This window comes from Mus musculus, chromosome 1, assembly GCF_000001635.26.
Source record: "Mus musculus strain C57BL/6J chromosome 1, GRCm38.p6 C57BL/6J".
In the NCBI taxonomy this organism is placed as follows: domain Eukaryota; kingdom Metazoa; phylum Chordata; class Mammalia; order Rodentia; family Muridae; genus Mus; species Mus musculus.
Window position 1 is genome coordinate 17,597,126 of NC_000067.6, and position 17,718 is coordinate 17,614,843.

The 17,718-nt window shown below is 39.0% G+C and overlaps 1 protein-coding gene across 1 annotated transcript in view; it reads left to right on the top strand.

Moving 5' to 3' along the window:
• Positions 1 to 4,775: 4,775 nt before the first annotated feature.
• Pi15 (peptidase inhibitor 15) overlaps positions 4,776 to 17,718 on the top strand; it is a 29,039-nt gene continuing 16,096 nt past the window's right edge. Inside the window, exons 1-2 of the mRNA NM_053191.2 lie at positions 4,776 to 4,917; positions 5,452 to 5,759. Coding sequence (NP_444421.2) covers positions 5,454 to 5,759 — 306 coding nt within the window. The 5' untranslated portion in view covers positions 4,776 to 4,917; positions 5,452 to 5,453. The remainder of the gene's footprint in view (positions 4,918 to 5,451; positions 5,760 to 17,718) is intronic.

Sequence of the window (17,718 nt, forward strand, 5' to 3'; positions counted from 1 at the left end):
ATGGACTGAACCTCTGGACTTATAAGCCTGCCCCAATTAAATGTTGTTTTTTTAAGACTTGCCTTGGTCATGGTGTCTGATCACAGCAGTAAAAAGCCAACTAAGACACTATCTCTATAGGGCTACCATGTTTCTAAGTAGTTCTGACAGCAGGTTTATTTTTTCCTACATTGTATAACCAAAAAGCATCACCTCTCACGGACTCTTTAATTTTACAGTGTTTATGCTTCAACATCATTTATATTAATTATAACTAGTGTACTATAAATCCAAATTTCCTACTATTAGTGCAATTAGGCATATTTCCCAGAAACAGATGATAATAAATTAAGTCATATACTATTTCAGGTCCTTACACACCTACTATATGCACAGCTCTGCTAGTAAAATCCAACACAGGTCACTAACTAGCTGTTTTATTGCTGCTTGTTTGTAGCATCACCAACGTATTAGCTGTTTGAAGAGTCTCAGTGTTTGTGTTTCTTCAAGGTTGGCACAGTCCATGGATCTAGAAAGCTAGTTCTCCTTTGGGATTCAGCTTGATTCAATAAATGTTTTGGATTTATTTAAAAGCATTTAGTTTCTTTTTCAGGCACTGTGTCCAGTAAATGGATATACAGTGTGTGATCACTCTAATGATAGATTGGAAACTGCGGAGTTAAAGTAGCTCATCTTTGTGATAGACCTCAAAGTATCTGATGTAACTGGCACATACCTGTGCATTCAGCATCTCATTTAGTCCACTGAACTGGAATATGAAAATATTTCCAAGACCATCAGGTCAAAGAAGAGAGATGAGATTAATTTTAAAACACATAAAGTTTATTCTAGATAGAAGACTGCTGAAAGTTAAAGGCTTCAGTCAGAGGACCAGAGAGATGGTTCAGTGGATAAAAGCTCTTGATTCTCTTCAGAGGATCTTAGTTCAGCTAGGGCACCCACAAAAGGGGGCTCATAACCAGCTGCAACTGGTTTATCTTATGCCTCCTTTTGGCTTCTACAGACATCTGTAATCATATGCTCATAAATACACACACACACACACACACACACACACACACAAAAGTAAATAAATATATGAAGAAAGTTTCAGTTAGAAACCTGTGGTATAAGCAAACACATTGAAGAAGAACAATGTGCCATTAGTTTCATCCTCATCTTAAGGTATAGCGTATGATTTCGGTTTATTGCACACAGCACATCTTGTACTAATTAAAGTTTAATTTGTATCAGATTATTTTTGAGTAAGTTGGAAATGCATGTAATTTAAGGTCAATAATTCTGTCAAGTTAAGATTAAAAATTCAGCAATCCTGTTCTATTTACTCCCATCTATAATTCCCATCCCGCCCTTCTTACCCTGCCTCTGCCCCGCCGGCAAGGAAGTTTCTTCTTATTAGTTAACACTCTATTTCCAGGTAGGATTAGTGTTTATTGGATAAGAAACAAAAGAGAATTTTTATGTAAACTTTTGTATAGCATTGGCTACCTTTTAAAATACCCTGAGTAATTCCCAATGCCTTGTTAACCTTATACAATTTCCTCTCAGATTGCGTAACAGTGACTTGTATAGTTGATAGGACGTTTTGGGGATGCTTACACCTAGGGTACACAACACACTTATCTCCTCTGTTGTTTTCTTCTGCTCATTATTCTGGAGGAAGGCTGTTTCAATGTTATAAGACTGAGCAAGCAACTCTATGGAGTGGTGTATGTACCTACAATCCTTTCTGATTTCCATGTAACATGCTATAGGCAGACACTTCCTGATTCATCAGATAGTTCATATATAATGGAAGTTGATTTGTGTTATCATCTTCAAAAACTTAGGTGTGTACTTACATTGTCTTTGATAATCTGTCTATGAGCAGATAAATGGACCTTTCCATCATTTGCTCAGTGGGTATGCATGTGGCTGACTCTTTACAGTTCTGTAAACAAAGGAATCTAGCTAGTACTTCCCATATATTCATGTTCATGTCAATCATCTGAGAAGCCTGGAAATTGTAAGGTTCACATTTAAAAGATTTTATATGATGCTTTAAATTCTGCATTTCCAATTTGTTCCCTGGGGAAGGTCAATGTCACTAGACTATAAAACAGATTTTGAATAGGGAAACGAAAAGAAAATGGATAAAGCCATGTACTGAGTACACAGATACACTCATATATACATTTTATCAAGCAGGTGTACCACTTAGGGCCATCAATTTCCCTTTTAGAATCCCAACTATTTTCTTCCAAGTTCCAACATGCTTCTGAATGTCTACATATTTCTTTTCAGTATATAAGTTCACTCCACTTCTGTCTCTATTGGCAAACAGTTTTCTTAAGGCTTCAAAACACATCACCAGTCCCTTTCAAGAAAAGCTCAATAAAGAACCACCTCATTGTTAGCTGTTCATTAATAGTTCTCTTACTGGCAACTTGGATCCATGCCTCTTAATTTTGTAAGTACTTTTAAATTAAAATAACATCCAAAGTATTTCAAATACTTCTGGCAAAATGTCTGCTTGGAACCAGAATTCTCAACTCTCCTCCCACAGGTCTTTTCTCTTATAAATCTGTAGGCTTGTGGGTTCCTTAATAGTCAAAAATTCTACAGTAAAATCCATGTGTGTTGAAAGACACTTGAAATCATTGACATTCCTCAGGGTCTCAGGATGAAGCAACTATCAGGATTGCCTTTGTGTAACTGGGCTCTAATCAGTAATCTTCCACTATTTAGGTTCATTGGAAAAAATCCTTTCTTTGCTCCTTATCCATTCTTCAGTTCCTTCTTAGAGGAAATCCATTTATGGTTTGGACACATTTCACAGGGTTCATATTTTCATCTCTCTGGAACTTTCCCAAGCCAAACTCCAAGATGTGGACAATACCTCTTTGTATACATGGCAATTAAGGTAATTGCGAGTGCAATGGGTGGTTGGTTATTATGAAGCTTTAAGAATAAGACTCCAACTATCCTGGAGAAAGAAAGGCTCAAGCTTGCTGTGCAGGCACTGCAATCTCTTTCCCTCTCCACACCAGGGCTTAGCTGAGCTAAGCTTAGATATGTAGACAACCCAGAGAAACCTCAGTTGTTAGTAATTTCTCCAAAAGGTTGGGAAACAGAGATCCAGAAATCTTTGCTATCACATACTCCAGATCCACTCAGGTACTATCAGGACTTTCAGAAGGGATGTGAGCCTCACTGGATAGCTCCAGCTGAAATCTTGAAGCTGTGAGCCACTAATCCAATACATGCTCTCTGTCTTCTGGTTCCTGCTGCTCCCAGTCACTCACCTTGATACTGAAACTGAAAAGTCAATAGCACTTGATGTGTTATTGATTTTTCAGTTTTGGTTCTTCTAAAGTGACTTCACTTTAGTTAAGACTTCAACCCTCATCAAAGCCTGAAAGCTTGCTGCCTCATCACAGCTCACTCAGAGGCACTTCTGACTCAGATTCTTAACTGCCTTCTTCAGAAATCTATTTAAGGCTCCCTCTCCAAAGGGTGCATATCTTTTCTCTATCATTTTAAAATTTACTCACAAAGAGTTAAAGGCAGGCATTGGGTCACACAGATTGAGAGTGATCTGAGTGGGAGCAAATCCTAGGAGACCTGGATTCCAGTCCAGTCTGCCACATACTCATTGGTTTGATGGCTGTGAATTCACATGATGCTCACCCTGCAAAAACATGCTGACGACAGTTCCATCAGTAGGCTGAGCAAATATGTTTGTGTTTTTCTGAATACCTGTTCTGACTGGTTGTAAATGGTCCAGATTTTGTTAGTGAGAAAATGGCACATAACATTTCAGGGGATCTTTTCATTACAGATTACAATAGTATTATTTGCATTCTTTCTCTGCCTTTGCCAGATGTGGATTTTGCTTCAGTGGCATCTTCTCAGTAAGTCCTTTTTGGCTGCTGCTGCTGCTGTATGATTCTTCATGGTCTCCATTGTACTATATAATGATATGATGGGGAAGCTCAATTTTTCCTTGCTTGAAATTTCAGGTATATGTTACTAAGCCTGGAACAGATGTTATCTTGGCTTCTGTCATTTGCTGTGAGTTTTATTTCACATTTTACACAAGGCAGATAGAAAGCAGGTAATTAGCTAACTGTACTGTTTTGGAGAAAGAAAAAAAGGAGTGAAGATGGAATGAGAAGAGATAAATATATAAATTGCAGGAATAAAACCACATGGAGACGGACAGCACAGCCACTAGAGCATGTATTATCCTAACATCATAAGCTATAGTTTGGTTACTACTGACTTGCCTGGAATCCTCGTGAATAATATTTGTGGCCACCCAGACTAACTGTGTGAGTCGATCTCTTGATTTAATATCAGCATGATTTTTTAGCTCCTATGTCATTTGCTGGCATCTAAACAGAAAATGTACTGCTTGTTACTCAGGCATCTGTGTTTTCAAGAACCCACAGTCTTTTAATTCCTCCCCCCCCCCCTTCTTCCTTTCCCTTGTCTTTTTGGTATGGGAGCCAGGAGCTAGAGCATACTAAGAAAGAAAAATTAACCACTCACTGAAAAGGTAGAAAAGGGGGGTGTCTCATGATTTGTGCTTTGTAAGCTGTGGGTGTGACTCAATTTCCTCACTGCCACATAAAAAGGTTGCCACCCAATCTCTGTTGTTGGTTGTTTTTTTTTTTTTTTCTTTTCTGTCCCAAGCCCCTCCCCTTGGATTTTGGCTGAGAGACCCTAAGAGAGCCTGCCCTTTCTGGACTTTGCAAACTGACATATAAAAGCTGTTAGCTGTTTCTGTAGCCAGCAGCATTCAAATCTTGCAGACTCTTGCACTCTGAGAGCTTGTAATAAGACATACTCCTCTTACAAGAGTTGATGCTACAACATAACAAAGAAACTTACGTTGTTGGAGGAGCAGTGTATTCATTTTGGCATTGTGCAGAGGTAAGCTACTTGGATTAACTAGATTTTATTGCATGAATTATCTTAAAGCAGTTTACATCATTTTCCCCCTTAGCAGTGAGACTGGGTTTCTGTACTACCCTATGTCACTCGGTATGCAGAATGTCTGGGACAAATTATCAGCACATTTGCTGTGGCTACCTATATTTGTCTTCTTCATTCTCAGGGTCAGCTTGGGTTGCTAAAGATTCCTGGCTGGAAACAGGCATTGTAGTAATGTGTCTTGCAGTTCAAGCATTTGGGCAAAGTATTCCCATTCATTTTAAACGGAATGTTCATGGTTTCTTTCTTTAACTCTAGAAAGTTCCTTTTAAGAGGTATGACGCATAGCATACCCAAATGAAATTACATTAGATTCAGGCAACAATTTTGAGGATTTTGGGAGAATGTCCATCCACACAATTCTCCCTAGAGATGACAATGTAAATTCATACCCTATTGCTCTTTTCTGATTGCTTGTTTGTTGTTTGATTGATTTTGTAAAGGCTCTAACTCTACACTGTTTTTGCTTCAAAGCAATGCAAAGCTGGAGGACTTCTCCATCCCTGAAAATGATAATGAACTCTGCAGTCAGCCTTGTGATTCTTTTGTCCCTTCTCTGTGAAGCACATACTGTCGTTTTACTAAATCCCACTGACTCATCTCTGCCAGCCAATAACTTCACTGATACTGAAGCCGCCCTCAGCACACCACTAGAGTCTGCGGATATCCCCAAAGCCAGGCGGAAGCGTTACATTTCTCAGAATGACATGATCGCCATTCTCGATTATCATAATCAAGTCCGGGGCAAAGTGTTCCCACCAGCAGCAAACATGGAATATATGGTAAGAGGAATTTGTCCTTTCTTGAGAAAGCTTTCCTTTGTGTGTTAAAAAGATCTAAATGGACCACAGTGCATGTTTGCCAAGGGATACAGTATACATGTTTGAACAACCTATGAATGTTTTTTAATGTATCTTCTAATGTTAAATTGTGTTCTTTTACGGATTAATGTATGTGAGACAGACAGGACAGGTGGATCTATATAGATTTTCTTCTGTGAGTTCCATAACCACATGAGACACATTTTCTATAAGGAGGAAAACAATTGGGTATACTGACTGCCCACATTTGGAAAGTCATTTTTCAGAGCATAATTCATGAGGTTTTTGTTTGTTTGTTTGTTTGTTTGTTTGTTTTTTGTTTTTCTGTGTTTTCTGAACCTAAAGGCCATATTTATCCACTAAAATCGCTGTTGAGAATATTTTTTTGAAATTAAAGTTTTCATGTGCATTATTTATTCCTGGCAAGGTGACTCTTCCCTTTCTTGGACAAAGCTCTCAGCCATGTTAATCTATTTGTATCCTAAGAGGACAAGCTGACTCTTTCTTCCTTGTGATTTAAGGCTCTGTCATTCAGATAAGAGTGAAGCCAGAGCACTTACTCACATACTGTTCCAAGTTGCCATGAACACATTCTTTGCTTGCCCTTAAAAATAGACTATGTTTAAATCATTTCACTCAGAAAGCAAAAATATTAAGTTGGTATTAAAAGAAATGAGTCTTGCTGATCTTTATTTTTGGTTTTGAGTCACGCAAAGTTATGATTTAAAGTTCTACACTTTGAGATCACAATGCCAAGAATGTTTGAGGCGATGAAGATCACCAATATATATATAAGCTTCTAGAATCATCTACTTTTTTGTGCTTGACTAATTGCAGGTGTTAAAGTCACATGGGAGGTAGACTGATTACCTTAATCTAAAGAGATCATAATATCAGTCATGGGTGTTATAATGCCATAAATAAAAATTGTGGCTATTGGAACCTAAATGTGCTCAAATTCTAGTCTGTCTTTTTAAGTAGCATGAGCTCTTTACCCAGTGTGCTCTACTCTCATGCTCTCTATGATAAGGATAAATTTAGTGTCTGTTACGAGAGACTGTTGTAAGAAATATATGAGTTAAGGGACAGAGAAATAAGTTCGGAACTCACAGATATATAGTTGTTCACTAAATGTTAGCTTTAATGAATTTCTTTGAACTTTCCTTGAAAAGGACCCAGTGAGAACGTATTCAAGACCTAAAAACAGAAACAGTTGCTTACATTCAAGAGCGATACAGTTATACATGGAGGGGCAAATATATTTTAAAATCTACTATAGATTGCTAAAGAAGAAAGTGCTGAGTTCTGTGTGAGCTCAGAAAGGTGTAATAACTAGACTACAAGGTGAGGGAGGACTTTCTGGCTATGACCACACTAACACAAAATCTCATACAAAGGCCAAACCACTGAGCCAGCTTTGGCAGCAAGCTCCTCTTGCTTCAGATCATGACTGTGCCACTCACTATGGACTCAGACAAATTGCTTGGTAGCTCTAAGACAAACTTTGCCTTCTCTTTCCTTATTTAGGAATAACAATGTACACAATAAGCAATCAGTAAAGAATGGAATAATGTAAATCACTATGATAATGATATTGAGGACAAAGAGGCCACCAGGATTGGAAGAGTAAATGGGTATAACACAGTAGAAATCAGTAGAAAACATTAATATGTTTTCTCATTACATCAGCCCTTATCAAGGATTAAGTCACTCCATTTGCATTTATTTAATTGCTGCTATGTGCCAGAGCATTGCTAATTGTTTCCACTGATGACCTCATTTGATAGGCCACATTCTCCATCTGAAGTTGAGATTATGATCAAAATTTTCCAAATGAAATCACATATACCTAGAGGTATTAACAATTAAACTCAAACACTGTGTCCTCCAAGTTGTATTGTCCAGATTAACAATGGGGGTATCTTTATTTCTTATATCTAGCACATGCCCTCTGAAGGAAATTTTGAGGATATCAGCATACGTTGTTCACTCCATAAAAATTCCAGAAGATATCATAAATTACTCTCATTCTGTTTATGATTCTATTGTTGTTTTCTGTTCAGGTATCAAATCCTTCCATGTAATTTATTTCTGTAACAACCCAGAAGAGTGTTAATTATATAGTATATATTTGCAAATCTTTAGTTCAAAAAAAGTAATGAAAATCCAGAGCCAAAACAATATACTTTATAAAGCAAACTAGGGGCATTTGAAAATCTGAAGCACATTCACTGCTTACTTAGTGTCTACTGTATCCAGGGACTATTCTGAGCAACTAGGATACATTCATGAACAAAACAACAGACCTCAACCTCTGGGTGGTAATCAAAGAGCAAACCAAATAAATATATCAACTAAAGCAGACTAGAAATTGGCGAGGTCATGAAGATAAAATGCTTAAGGTGAACATTGAGCACTCACTGGGGTTGTTGGAGAGTTTGGTCTGGGGAACAGGAGGAGGAGAATTCCTACTCAAAAATGAGGGAAATCCCTTGAAAAGAGCAGGGCAAAGGACCAGAGGAAGAAAAAAACTGACACGTTAAGAGAGAAATAGCCTCACTTTTTTGATTCTATAGTTCAATCCATCATTAGAACTTCTTTGAGTGGGTTCCTTGTGATGGCATTCAGTGGCAGGCATACATTAACAAGTAGCTTATATGTTAGAGCAGGTACACCGAGTGACTCAACATTTGAAGTTCTGTGAAAATTATGGATCTCAGTGGAACACTGTTACCTTTACTGTAACTGACACAACACTTATTTGAATTGGCATCAACTGAAAAGCTAGATCAGTTCCTAACCTGTACAGTGCATCCCAGATAGTCTGGGCATGCTCATTACACTATGTAACAAATATTTGGGCTCTGAGTCACCAGCTGTATGTTCAAATTATACTCTCCAGTGTCCTGTTACTCTGGGGAGCTTCGCATGAACTTAGACCCAGGACTTTCTCTAATTGTTCTAGACTGCCTGTAGTTCCAATATTCTACAATGCTCTGAGCCTTTTGCATAGCGCCCCCCTCCCCACTGAACCCCTTGTACATGGTCTTCTCCTTCAGGTTCATTTATCCTATTCTTCAAGATTTTTGTATTAGAATAGCAGTTCCTTTAATGATTTTCATATGCACAGCCATGTGCACCTCACCCATCATTTGAACTGCTATTCCCTCTCATTCCCTCCACGTCTATTGTATTGTCCTCATCATAACCAAACTTGACAGATAGTTATCTGTGCACTTATTGCTAACTCTCTAACTCTAGGGCTACTGGCTGCTAAGGTAATTATTATTCATCTTTGTCTCTGTGTTGCTTGAAAGTCTTTGTGTATAGACAGTGATCACCCATTCCTTTTTGCATTTAGATGAAACACCAGTGACTTGTGTTTTTATACAGCACCGATTTTGATAGCATTATACTTCATCCCACTCACTTGAAATAACAAATATTTAAGATATTCTTTAGAACCTTATGCTATTCAAGTACTTATTCTAGATAGTGTTCAATCAAAGAAAACAAGAGAATTTTGAGCACTATGTTTTTTATGCTCATAAAACGGTTATATAGTATTTTATATAGTATATGTGACCTTAATAAAACACTCATTGCATGCAATACTTAGTTCCCTAAATAGAGTCTCTTCACATAAGAAACAGTACAGATAGAGTATAAGATGTACAGATGAGGTCTAACCACTGCTGGCTCCCATTCTCCAATTAGATTCTTGGTTAATTTCCAGGGTGCTTTGGACACCAGCTGCATTTCATTCCTCCTCAGGGCAGTTTAAACCATGACTCTAAACCTCAAACCACATTTGTGTCTTAGAATACAAATTATCCCCAAAGAATGAATTTGCAAAACTTTAACCAAGTTAAGTTTGCAGGATGTTCTCTGTTTCAGAGCAATTGTATAAATTAATTTTAAAAGAATTGAAGCCTCTTCATGGGAGTAAGGATTTCAAAGACAGAAATTGTTGTCTTTACAGTATAAACAGTGCAGTAAAAACAGAATAAATAGGGTGAAAAACCAGTAATATAACTCAATGTAATGTTCTGCTGTATGCGATTGATGTAATAAATACAAAACAGGCAACAGTTGGAGATGGAAATGGCAATTGTCCTGGGACATGATGAAGACCTCTGTGGAGGACGAGCATGTGACGCTGATACTCTGCAAGAGGTGCATAAGCAAAGCAATGGATGCCCCGTACAATGAGCTGTTCACTCCCCCCCTCTCCCCCCGTACACTGTTCTCCAGCCAGGCTTCCCAGAAGGTGCAGAAAATACTGGATACAAAAGGAATCTGGAAGATTGTGACATTTGAGATCAAGGGCAGAAAGGGATCTTAGACTGATGACTTCAGCACATATGAGGAGGTCACCCCTATTCTGACTGCTGGGGAGCGGAACTAGATTTTTAAAGCAAAGTTAAATTTGCTGTGTCTAATCTAACTCTTTAGTATGTGCTTTTATGACTTCTAGAAGGCCTGTAAGAACTGTCGCCAGTAATCAGTGGATTGAGCAAGCTGATTGACAGAAAGGCACTTGGCAGTGCTGCTCTTCAGCATGGGTACTTGAGTGTTTTGGCTTCTAGTGGAAACCAGGCAGATTTTGTAGGTGCTTTCTTTGCAAAGATTATAAGGTTAAAGGTTATAAGAAGTACACACAAACACACACATATATACATACAAACATATACTGGCTTTTTGAAACAGCATTTCTCTGTGGAACCCTAGTTGCCCTGGAACTGACTCTGTAGACCAGGCTGGCCTCAAACTCAAAGATCTACCTGCTTCTGCCTCCTGAGTGCCACCACTGCCAGCAACTCATGTTAAAATATCAAAGTTATATGATTTAGAATAATATCATTGGGGAACAGAAAGAATACCTATGAGTCACATATAGGTCACCTAGTGGGTACTACAATCTTACTGGCAAATTATATTTGGCCCCATCCTTGAAAGTAAAGTAATTTTGTGTTTCTGTTGAAGGTTTATAGAACCTATTGTCACATCTTGTCTTACAATTAATAGTTAAGAAACAGGTGGATTTTTTGTCTAGAGTATATGATTATGATGAAGTGATGGACAAGTCATTTAATATTCAGTCCCTCGCTGCACAGTAGAAATTCATTAGCTGATCTTTTTGCTACAGTGGAGGGCAATGAGGAACATAAACAGAAAGTAGTGTGTATATTAAGGAAGTGGACAGGCACTGTGCTACATGCTAAAGCAGAGAGACTATAGAACACTCTCAGACCACAGGAGGTCTACCCCAGACATAGCCTGAAGTATAGAATGGTGCAAGTTTCCAAAAGATATCATACTAGATATTAGCCTATATATGCTATACATTGTAGATATAAGGACAGGGGGATGATGTGGTCAGTATAGAAGAGTTCCATAAGATATAGGGTGGCATGTTGGAGACATGGAAACTATGATTAGAATTAATGTTTAAAGATAAAATATTACAAGGTTGAAATTGATTGGAAAAGACTCAATTGAACTTTGTATTATGAGAAGTATTAAAAGTTTTAGCTGGGAAATTATGCAATCATATTTTAATTTTAGAAACTTCGTTCTGCCCACAGGATGTGGTGGGCCTATAATGAAGCAAGAGTGGAAACAGGATGCCCAGTCAGTAGTGGCTGTCATGACAGTCTGTGTAAGAGATAATGGAAATCTGCACTATATGTGAGACAACAGAGTAAGCTGGTTGCCTCAGGAAAAAAAAATCTGTGAAACATTTTGGAAATCAGGTCGAGAAGAGTGATTCATATGAAGTTTCAGAGAAGGATTTAATGGATGGAGCATTCAGAACTTTGTCTCTGTCTTTGAGGGGGACCACTGAGTCACTCCAAGGCAGAGCAAATTTTAGAGAGTCAAGAAGGGACTGTGAACATGGCTATAGAGGTTGAAAAGGAAATAGAATGCTGGAAGGTGCATTTTTCACTGCAAAAAAGTTGGGTTACAGATATGTTTTGACAGTCAAAAGGGAACCTTCTCCCAAAAGCAGGAGGAGCACTGCTATGGAGACTGAGTTGAAGATCCTGTCTATAGAAAACTGCTCAAGAATGTTTGCAAGAATATGCCACCTTGGGATATACCACCAGATTAATTGAGACTGCTGGTCCTCCTACAGGATTGCCCTTCCCCTCAACTTCTTTCAGCCTTCCCTAATTCAACAATAGGGGTCAGCTGCTTCTGTCCATTGGTTGGGTACAAATATCTGCATCTGACTCTTTCAGCTGCTTGTTGGATCTCTCTGAGGGCAGTCATGATAGCTACCTTTTTGTGAGTGCTCTATATCCTCAATAATAGTGTCAGGCCTTGGGACCTCCCCTTGAGCTGGATCCCACTTTGGGGCTGTCACTGGACCTTCTTTTCCTCAGGTTCCTCTCCATTTCCATCCTTGTAATTTGTTCAACCAGGAACAATTATGGGTCAGAATGTGACTGTGAATTGGCAACCTCATCCCTCATTTGATGTCCTGTCTTCCTGCTGGAGGTGGGCTCTGTAAGTTCCCTCTCCCTACTGTCAGGCATTCCTCCCTGAGTCCTGGAAGTCTCTCTACTCCCAGGTCTCTGGTGCATTCTGGGTAGTGTGGGGGGGGGGAGTCCCCCAACCTCCTATTTCCTGAGGTTGCCTGTTTACATTCTTTATGCTGGCCCTTATGGCTTCAGTCCTTTTCCCTCACCCAATACCAGATCAGGTTTCCCTCTCCCTCCACTACCAGCCATCCTGTCCACTTTCCCTCCCAGGTCCCTCTCTCCCTCCTCACTTGTGATTGCTTTCTTCTCTCTCCCAAGTGGGACTGAGGCATCCTTACTTGGGCACTTCAGCTGGCTGAGCTTTTTGTGTTCTGTAGACTGTGTCTTGGGTATTCTGTACATTTTTTTTAATATCCACTAATTAGTGATTACATACCATGCATGTCCTTTTGTGTCTGAGTTACCTCACTCAGGATGATATTTTCTAGTTCCATCCATTTCCATACAAAAGTCAGGATGCCTTCGTTCTTAATAGCTGAGTAGTATCCCAAATGAACTACATTTTCTGTATCCATTCTTCTGTCTTGGGACATCTAGGTTGTTTCTAGCTTCTGGTTATCACAAATAATGCCACTATGAATATAGTGGAACGTATGCCCCAAGATCTCTCCAACAGTGGACCACCAAACAGACAGCATATAAAAGCTTATATGAGCCCCCCAACACACATACAGTAGAGGACTTCTGAGTCTGTGTTCAGAGATGATGCACTTAAGAGACTGGAGGCCCCATGGAGTTTAGAGACCAGATTGGGTTTAGGGTGGGGGCATCCATGTGGAGACTGGGTGGGGTGGGAAGGTGTGGGATATGAAGCATTCAGAGGGTGGATGGGGGGAGAGGAATGAAATATGGCGTGTAGAAAATAAATTAAAAATAAAGTTTAAAAAACAAATAATTTTTAAAAAGAGTATGCTACTGTGATGGTTTGTATATTCTTGGACCAGGGAGTGGCACCATCTTGAGGTGTGGCCTGGTCGTAATAGGTCTGTCACTGTAGGTGTGGGCTTAAGACTCTCACCCTAGTTGCCTGGAAGTCAGTCTTCCACTAGCAGCCTTTGGATGAAGATGTAGAACTCTCAGCTCTACCTGCACCATGCCTGCCTGGATACTGCTATGCTCCCACCTTGATGATAATGGACTGAACCTCTGAACCTGTAAGCCATCCCCAAGTAAATGTTGTTTTTATGAGACTTGCCTTGGTCATGGTGTCTGTTCACAGCTGTAAAACCCTGACTAAGACAGAAGTTGGTACTGGGAGTGGGGTATTGCTGTGATAGGCCTGACCATGTTTTTATTTGAAAAAATGTGGATTTGGGGACTTTGGATTTGGAAAGCAGTGGAATGCTTTAAATGGGGCTTAATAGGTCATCCTAGTAGGAATATGAAAGACTTTGATGCTAGGAATAATTTGAACTGTGTTGACCTGGCCCAAGAGATTTCAAAGGAGAAGAATTTCAGAATGTGGCATAAAGACTGTTTTTGTGATATTTTGGTGAAGAATGTGGCTACTTTTTGCCCTTACCTGAAAAGTCTGCCTGAGGCTAAGGTGAAGAGACTCAGGCTAATTGCACTGACAAAGGAAATTTCAAAAAACCTTAGCAGAGACTTTGTTCTCTGGTTAAGTCTTATGAAGAGAAGTTTGAACAAGCATAGCAAGCTTAGAAAGGAAAAAATATAAAATGTATGGTTCGAGTATTAAAGGTGTACCAGGAAGTGAAATGGAACAAAATCCTGTGTTCTAGGAGATAACAGCTTAAGGGAGAGGGACCTTGGGGCAAAATCCTACCCAGCTAAATTTAGATCCATGCATGGTGGTAGACACTTTTAATCCCAGGAGATGGGCATCCTGATCTCTGCATTCAAGGCCAATCTACAGAGCAAGAACCAGGATAGCCAAGCTTAGGCAGTGAAGGATTTGGAAAACAGAAAGCCAGTGACAATGTAATAGTACAAGTGGGTCATGTTCTAATTCCTGCCAGCAGCAGAACTCCTCGGCAGCTTCAGCCATGTGGCTCTGGCTCTAGAGTTAAGAATAGAAGGAACTACTGGGACAATTGATGCCTTTTAGCTGGAGCTAAGAAATTAGCAGTGATTATGAAGAGACCAGCATCACTGAGGTCAAATCTTCTGGGAAGTGTTTTCTGGGAGCACAAAGAAGCTGTGTTCCAGAGATAGCCAAGGTTGTACCTCGTGCTGTAGCTGGACTTGGTAATGTGTAAGAATCACCCAGGTGGTACTGGTTTTGAAGGCATGAAGGTGTCATGAAGGACAGCTGAGGCTTGGCACTGTGAGAGATCACGGAAGGCTGTTGGAGAAGGTATAGCCTCAGCTGTAGTTGATGGCCCAGTACTGAGGGGTCATGCAAAGGATTTGATGCTTGGCACCATGAAGAGAGCCTATGAGAAGCTATTGGTGAAGCCTAGTTGGAGTGGAACACCCAAGTGTATTGGAGATGTCAGTACCATGGGATGATCATCAAGAACAGCAGCCATAGTGGAGTGGATCAACCTGAGTTTAGAATGCTACAGAAGGCAGAGCTGGAGAAGTGATGCTAGCCCTCAGGAGTAGCCCAAAAGATCAAGTGGATTCCCAGACACTGAAACAAGAAGCTGTAACATTGAAATTGCCTTGGAGACTCAAAGATGTTAAAGATGCCAGAGCCATAACAGGGAGTGGAACCAGCCCAGGAGAAAGCAGTTTGTTGCAGTCAACAAAGACGAAAAAGGAATGAAGATCTGAAAACCACTTTGACATCAGCCATGGCAATGCAGTTTGGAGTTTTCCCAGCTGGTTTCCTGCCTTGCTTTGGGGATTAGAGTTAATTAGTTGGATGAATCTCAGAAGAGACCTTGAACTTTGGACTTTTAACACTGTTGAGACTGCTATAGACTATGAGGACTTGAAAGTTGGACTAAATACATTTGCATTATGCTATGTTTTAGTATGGCCCCCATAGACTCATGTTTTTTTAATAAGTCTATGAGGGTCAGGGAGTGGAATGTGATGGTTTGTATATTCTTGGACCAGGGAGTGGCACCATCTTGAGGTGTGGCCTGGTAGGAATAGGTGTGTCACTGTGGGTGTGGGTTTAAGACTCTCACCCTAGTTGCCTGGAAGTCAGTCTTCCACTAGCAGCCTTTGGATGAAGACATAGAACTCTTAGCTCTGCTTGTGTCATGCCTGCCTGGATACTGCTATGCTCCCACCTTGATGATAATGGACTGAACCTCTGAACCTGTAAGCCATCCTCAAATAAATGTTGTTTTTATAAGACTTGCCTTGGTCATGGTGTCTGTTCACAGCAGTAAAACCCTAAGACAGCTACCTTAATCCAAGTCTGATTCAAGGACCTAGGCAAAGCTTTGTGGTTCTCTTGATATAAGGGATTTTCTGGACAATAATCAGATGTCTTCTGAAAATTTAGAAATCTCTAGTCTGACTGTCTGTTTTCTTGAATGTAATATATATGAAGACTCTCATAAATAGTCCATGGGAATTTGATGTTTATGAACTTGAGGTATTTGATTATCTTTGAGAAGCTTTGAAGGATGGTATTAGAGGACAGGCAAGGAAGATAACACTAAAGTTTTAAAAAGTAAAGAAGAAAATGTCACAAATGCATCCAGAACTGAGGTTTGGTAGAGATAATGTGAGTTGTGAGTACTACCATGTTATATTATTCATAGCATTTAAAATCAGATAATAAATATTTTAACATAAATATAGTAGAATGCCCAGTATGTTGATTTTAGAAATAGCTTTTCATAAAGCCTCTTAAATTCCATAATAATCAATGCCATCAAAGATTTTACTTAAGAACACAGTATTTTCCACTAAAAAGTCATACTCCATAATTTAGTTAAACATGAACATTTCACCAACTATGTTTATGTACATCCTTTGGAAGTCTATTTACAGAAGGCAGCAGGTAGCCAAACAGATAGATAGCTATGTTCTAAGGAGTAGGCAATATAAGATGTAGGTTTGCATTCATATTTCAGAATAGCTTCACAATCAAGAAATCCATTTTAGTATATTGTGACATATAGTGTGAAGAAAAGTGACCATTCATGAAAATTCCTTGACAACCCAAATGTCACTGTCAGATAGCAACTGTTGTCCACCCCCTACCCCCGAAGAAGGGGATCATTGCTAGAATCCACTAACAATTATTTTCAAACTTTAACATAAAAAGCATATGTAAAACAATGTTTGAAGGAAGGAAAAAAAACTTTTCTAAAACTTCTAAAATTCTTTAATGGTATCTCCTTTTGTCTAATGTTATTTTCCCAGAGAAGTGCCTTGTTTTTCTATTCCTGATTTTTCAGTGGCTTTAGGATTTATCTGTTTCTTATCAGATTGTCAGTATAGTAGAGATTAATAGTTGATATATTCATGAAAGGTTCTCAAACTAATTCCCATTCCATGTGTCTCCCCAAACCCCTAAACTTACTATCATTTTAAAAATCCATACAACAGTAACAGGTGTTATTTACTGCACTCTAGCCATCTTAAAACTGTGAAAATATCCTTCAGTCTCCACATCAGTGTTTACTCATCATAGCCTTAGGAGATGGGGCCAGATTTCTTCATTAGAGGATGGAACTTAAAGGATGAAAAGCATAAATTCTCTGAGTCTTTGAATATGTTGATCCAAATTATCTATTTGGCAGCAAAAATATCTTTCAAACATCAGTGCAGTACAGCACAATACACTACAGTGTGGTACGGTATGTTTCCCTTTGTTCATCTCTACTGTTTCTGGGCTCATTTGCAGAGCAAATTTCTCTACATGCTCTTCATCTGAGACTATAAGAGAATATAAAAAAATTAAAAATTGTCAATAAAATTATTATTTTACTCTCGATGCTTGGAAAATAATATAATGCAACATGTCTTATGATACTGTTAAACATCTTTGAATATCTGCTAAGATAACTATGGCATTGATCTTGGACTCCCAGATATCAAGCTTTCTTAACTATGAGTCCTTTAAATGATATATGGATGCATAAATTTGTTCCCCATTCCACAGTTGCCAACACAGGCTGTGAAAGAAGGTTCCACTAAGATATTTGGTTTCTTTAAAAACCTGGAAAACCAAGTATGTTATTCAGGAAATTCAAAATCAAGGTTCACTCCTTGCCAAGACACAAGTGTCCACAAGAGTAGAGTTATTGGGTCATCTTGAGAACTTGAAACTGTGTAGAAAAAATGCTGCTTCTTGTTTGTCTTCTGTTAGATTAGGTTCCAAAAGGGTGCCTTGTGTTGTGAGATGCTTGCTTAACTAATGAAAAATAACGGTGTCATATCACTGTCCATGACCCTTAGTATGATTGGCAGATTTTATAGACAGATTCTGCTGATTCACA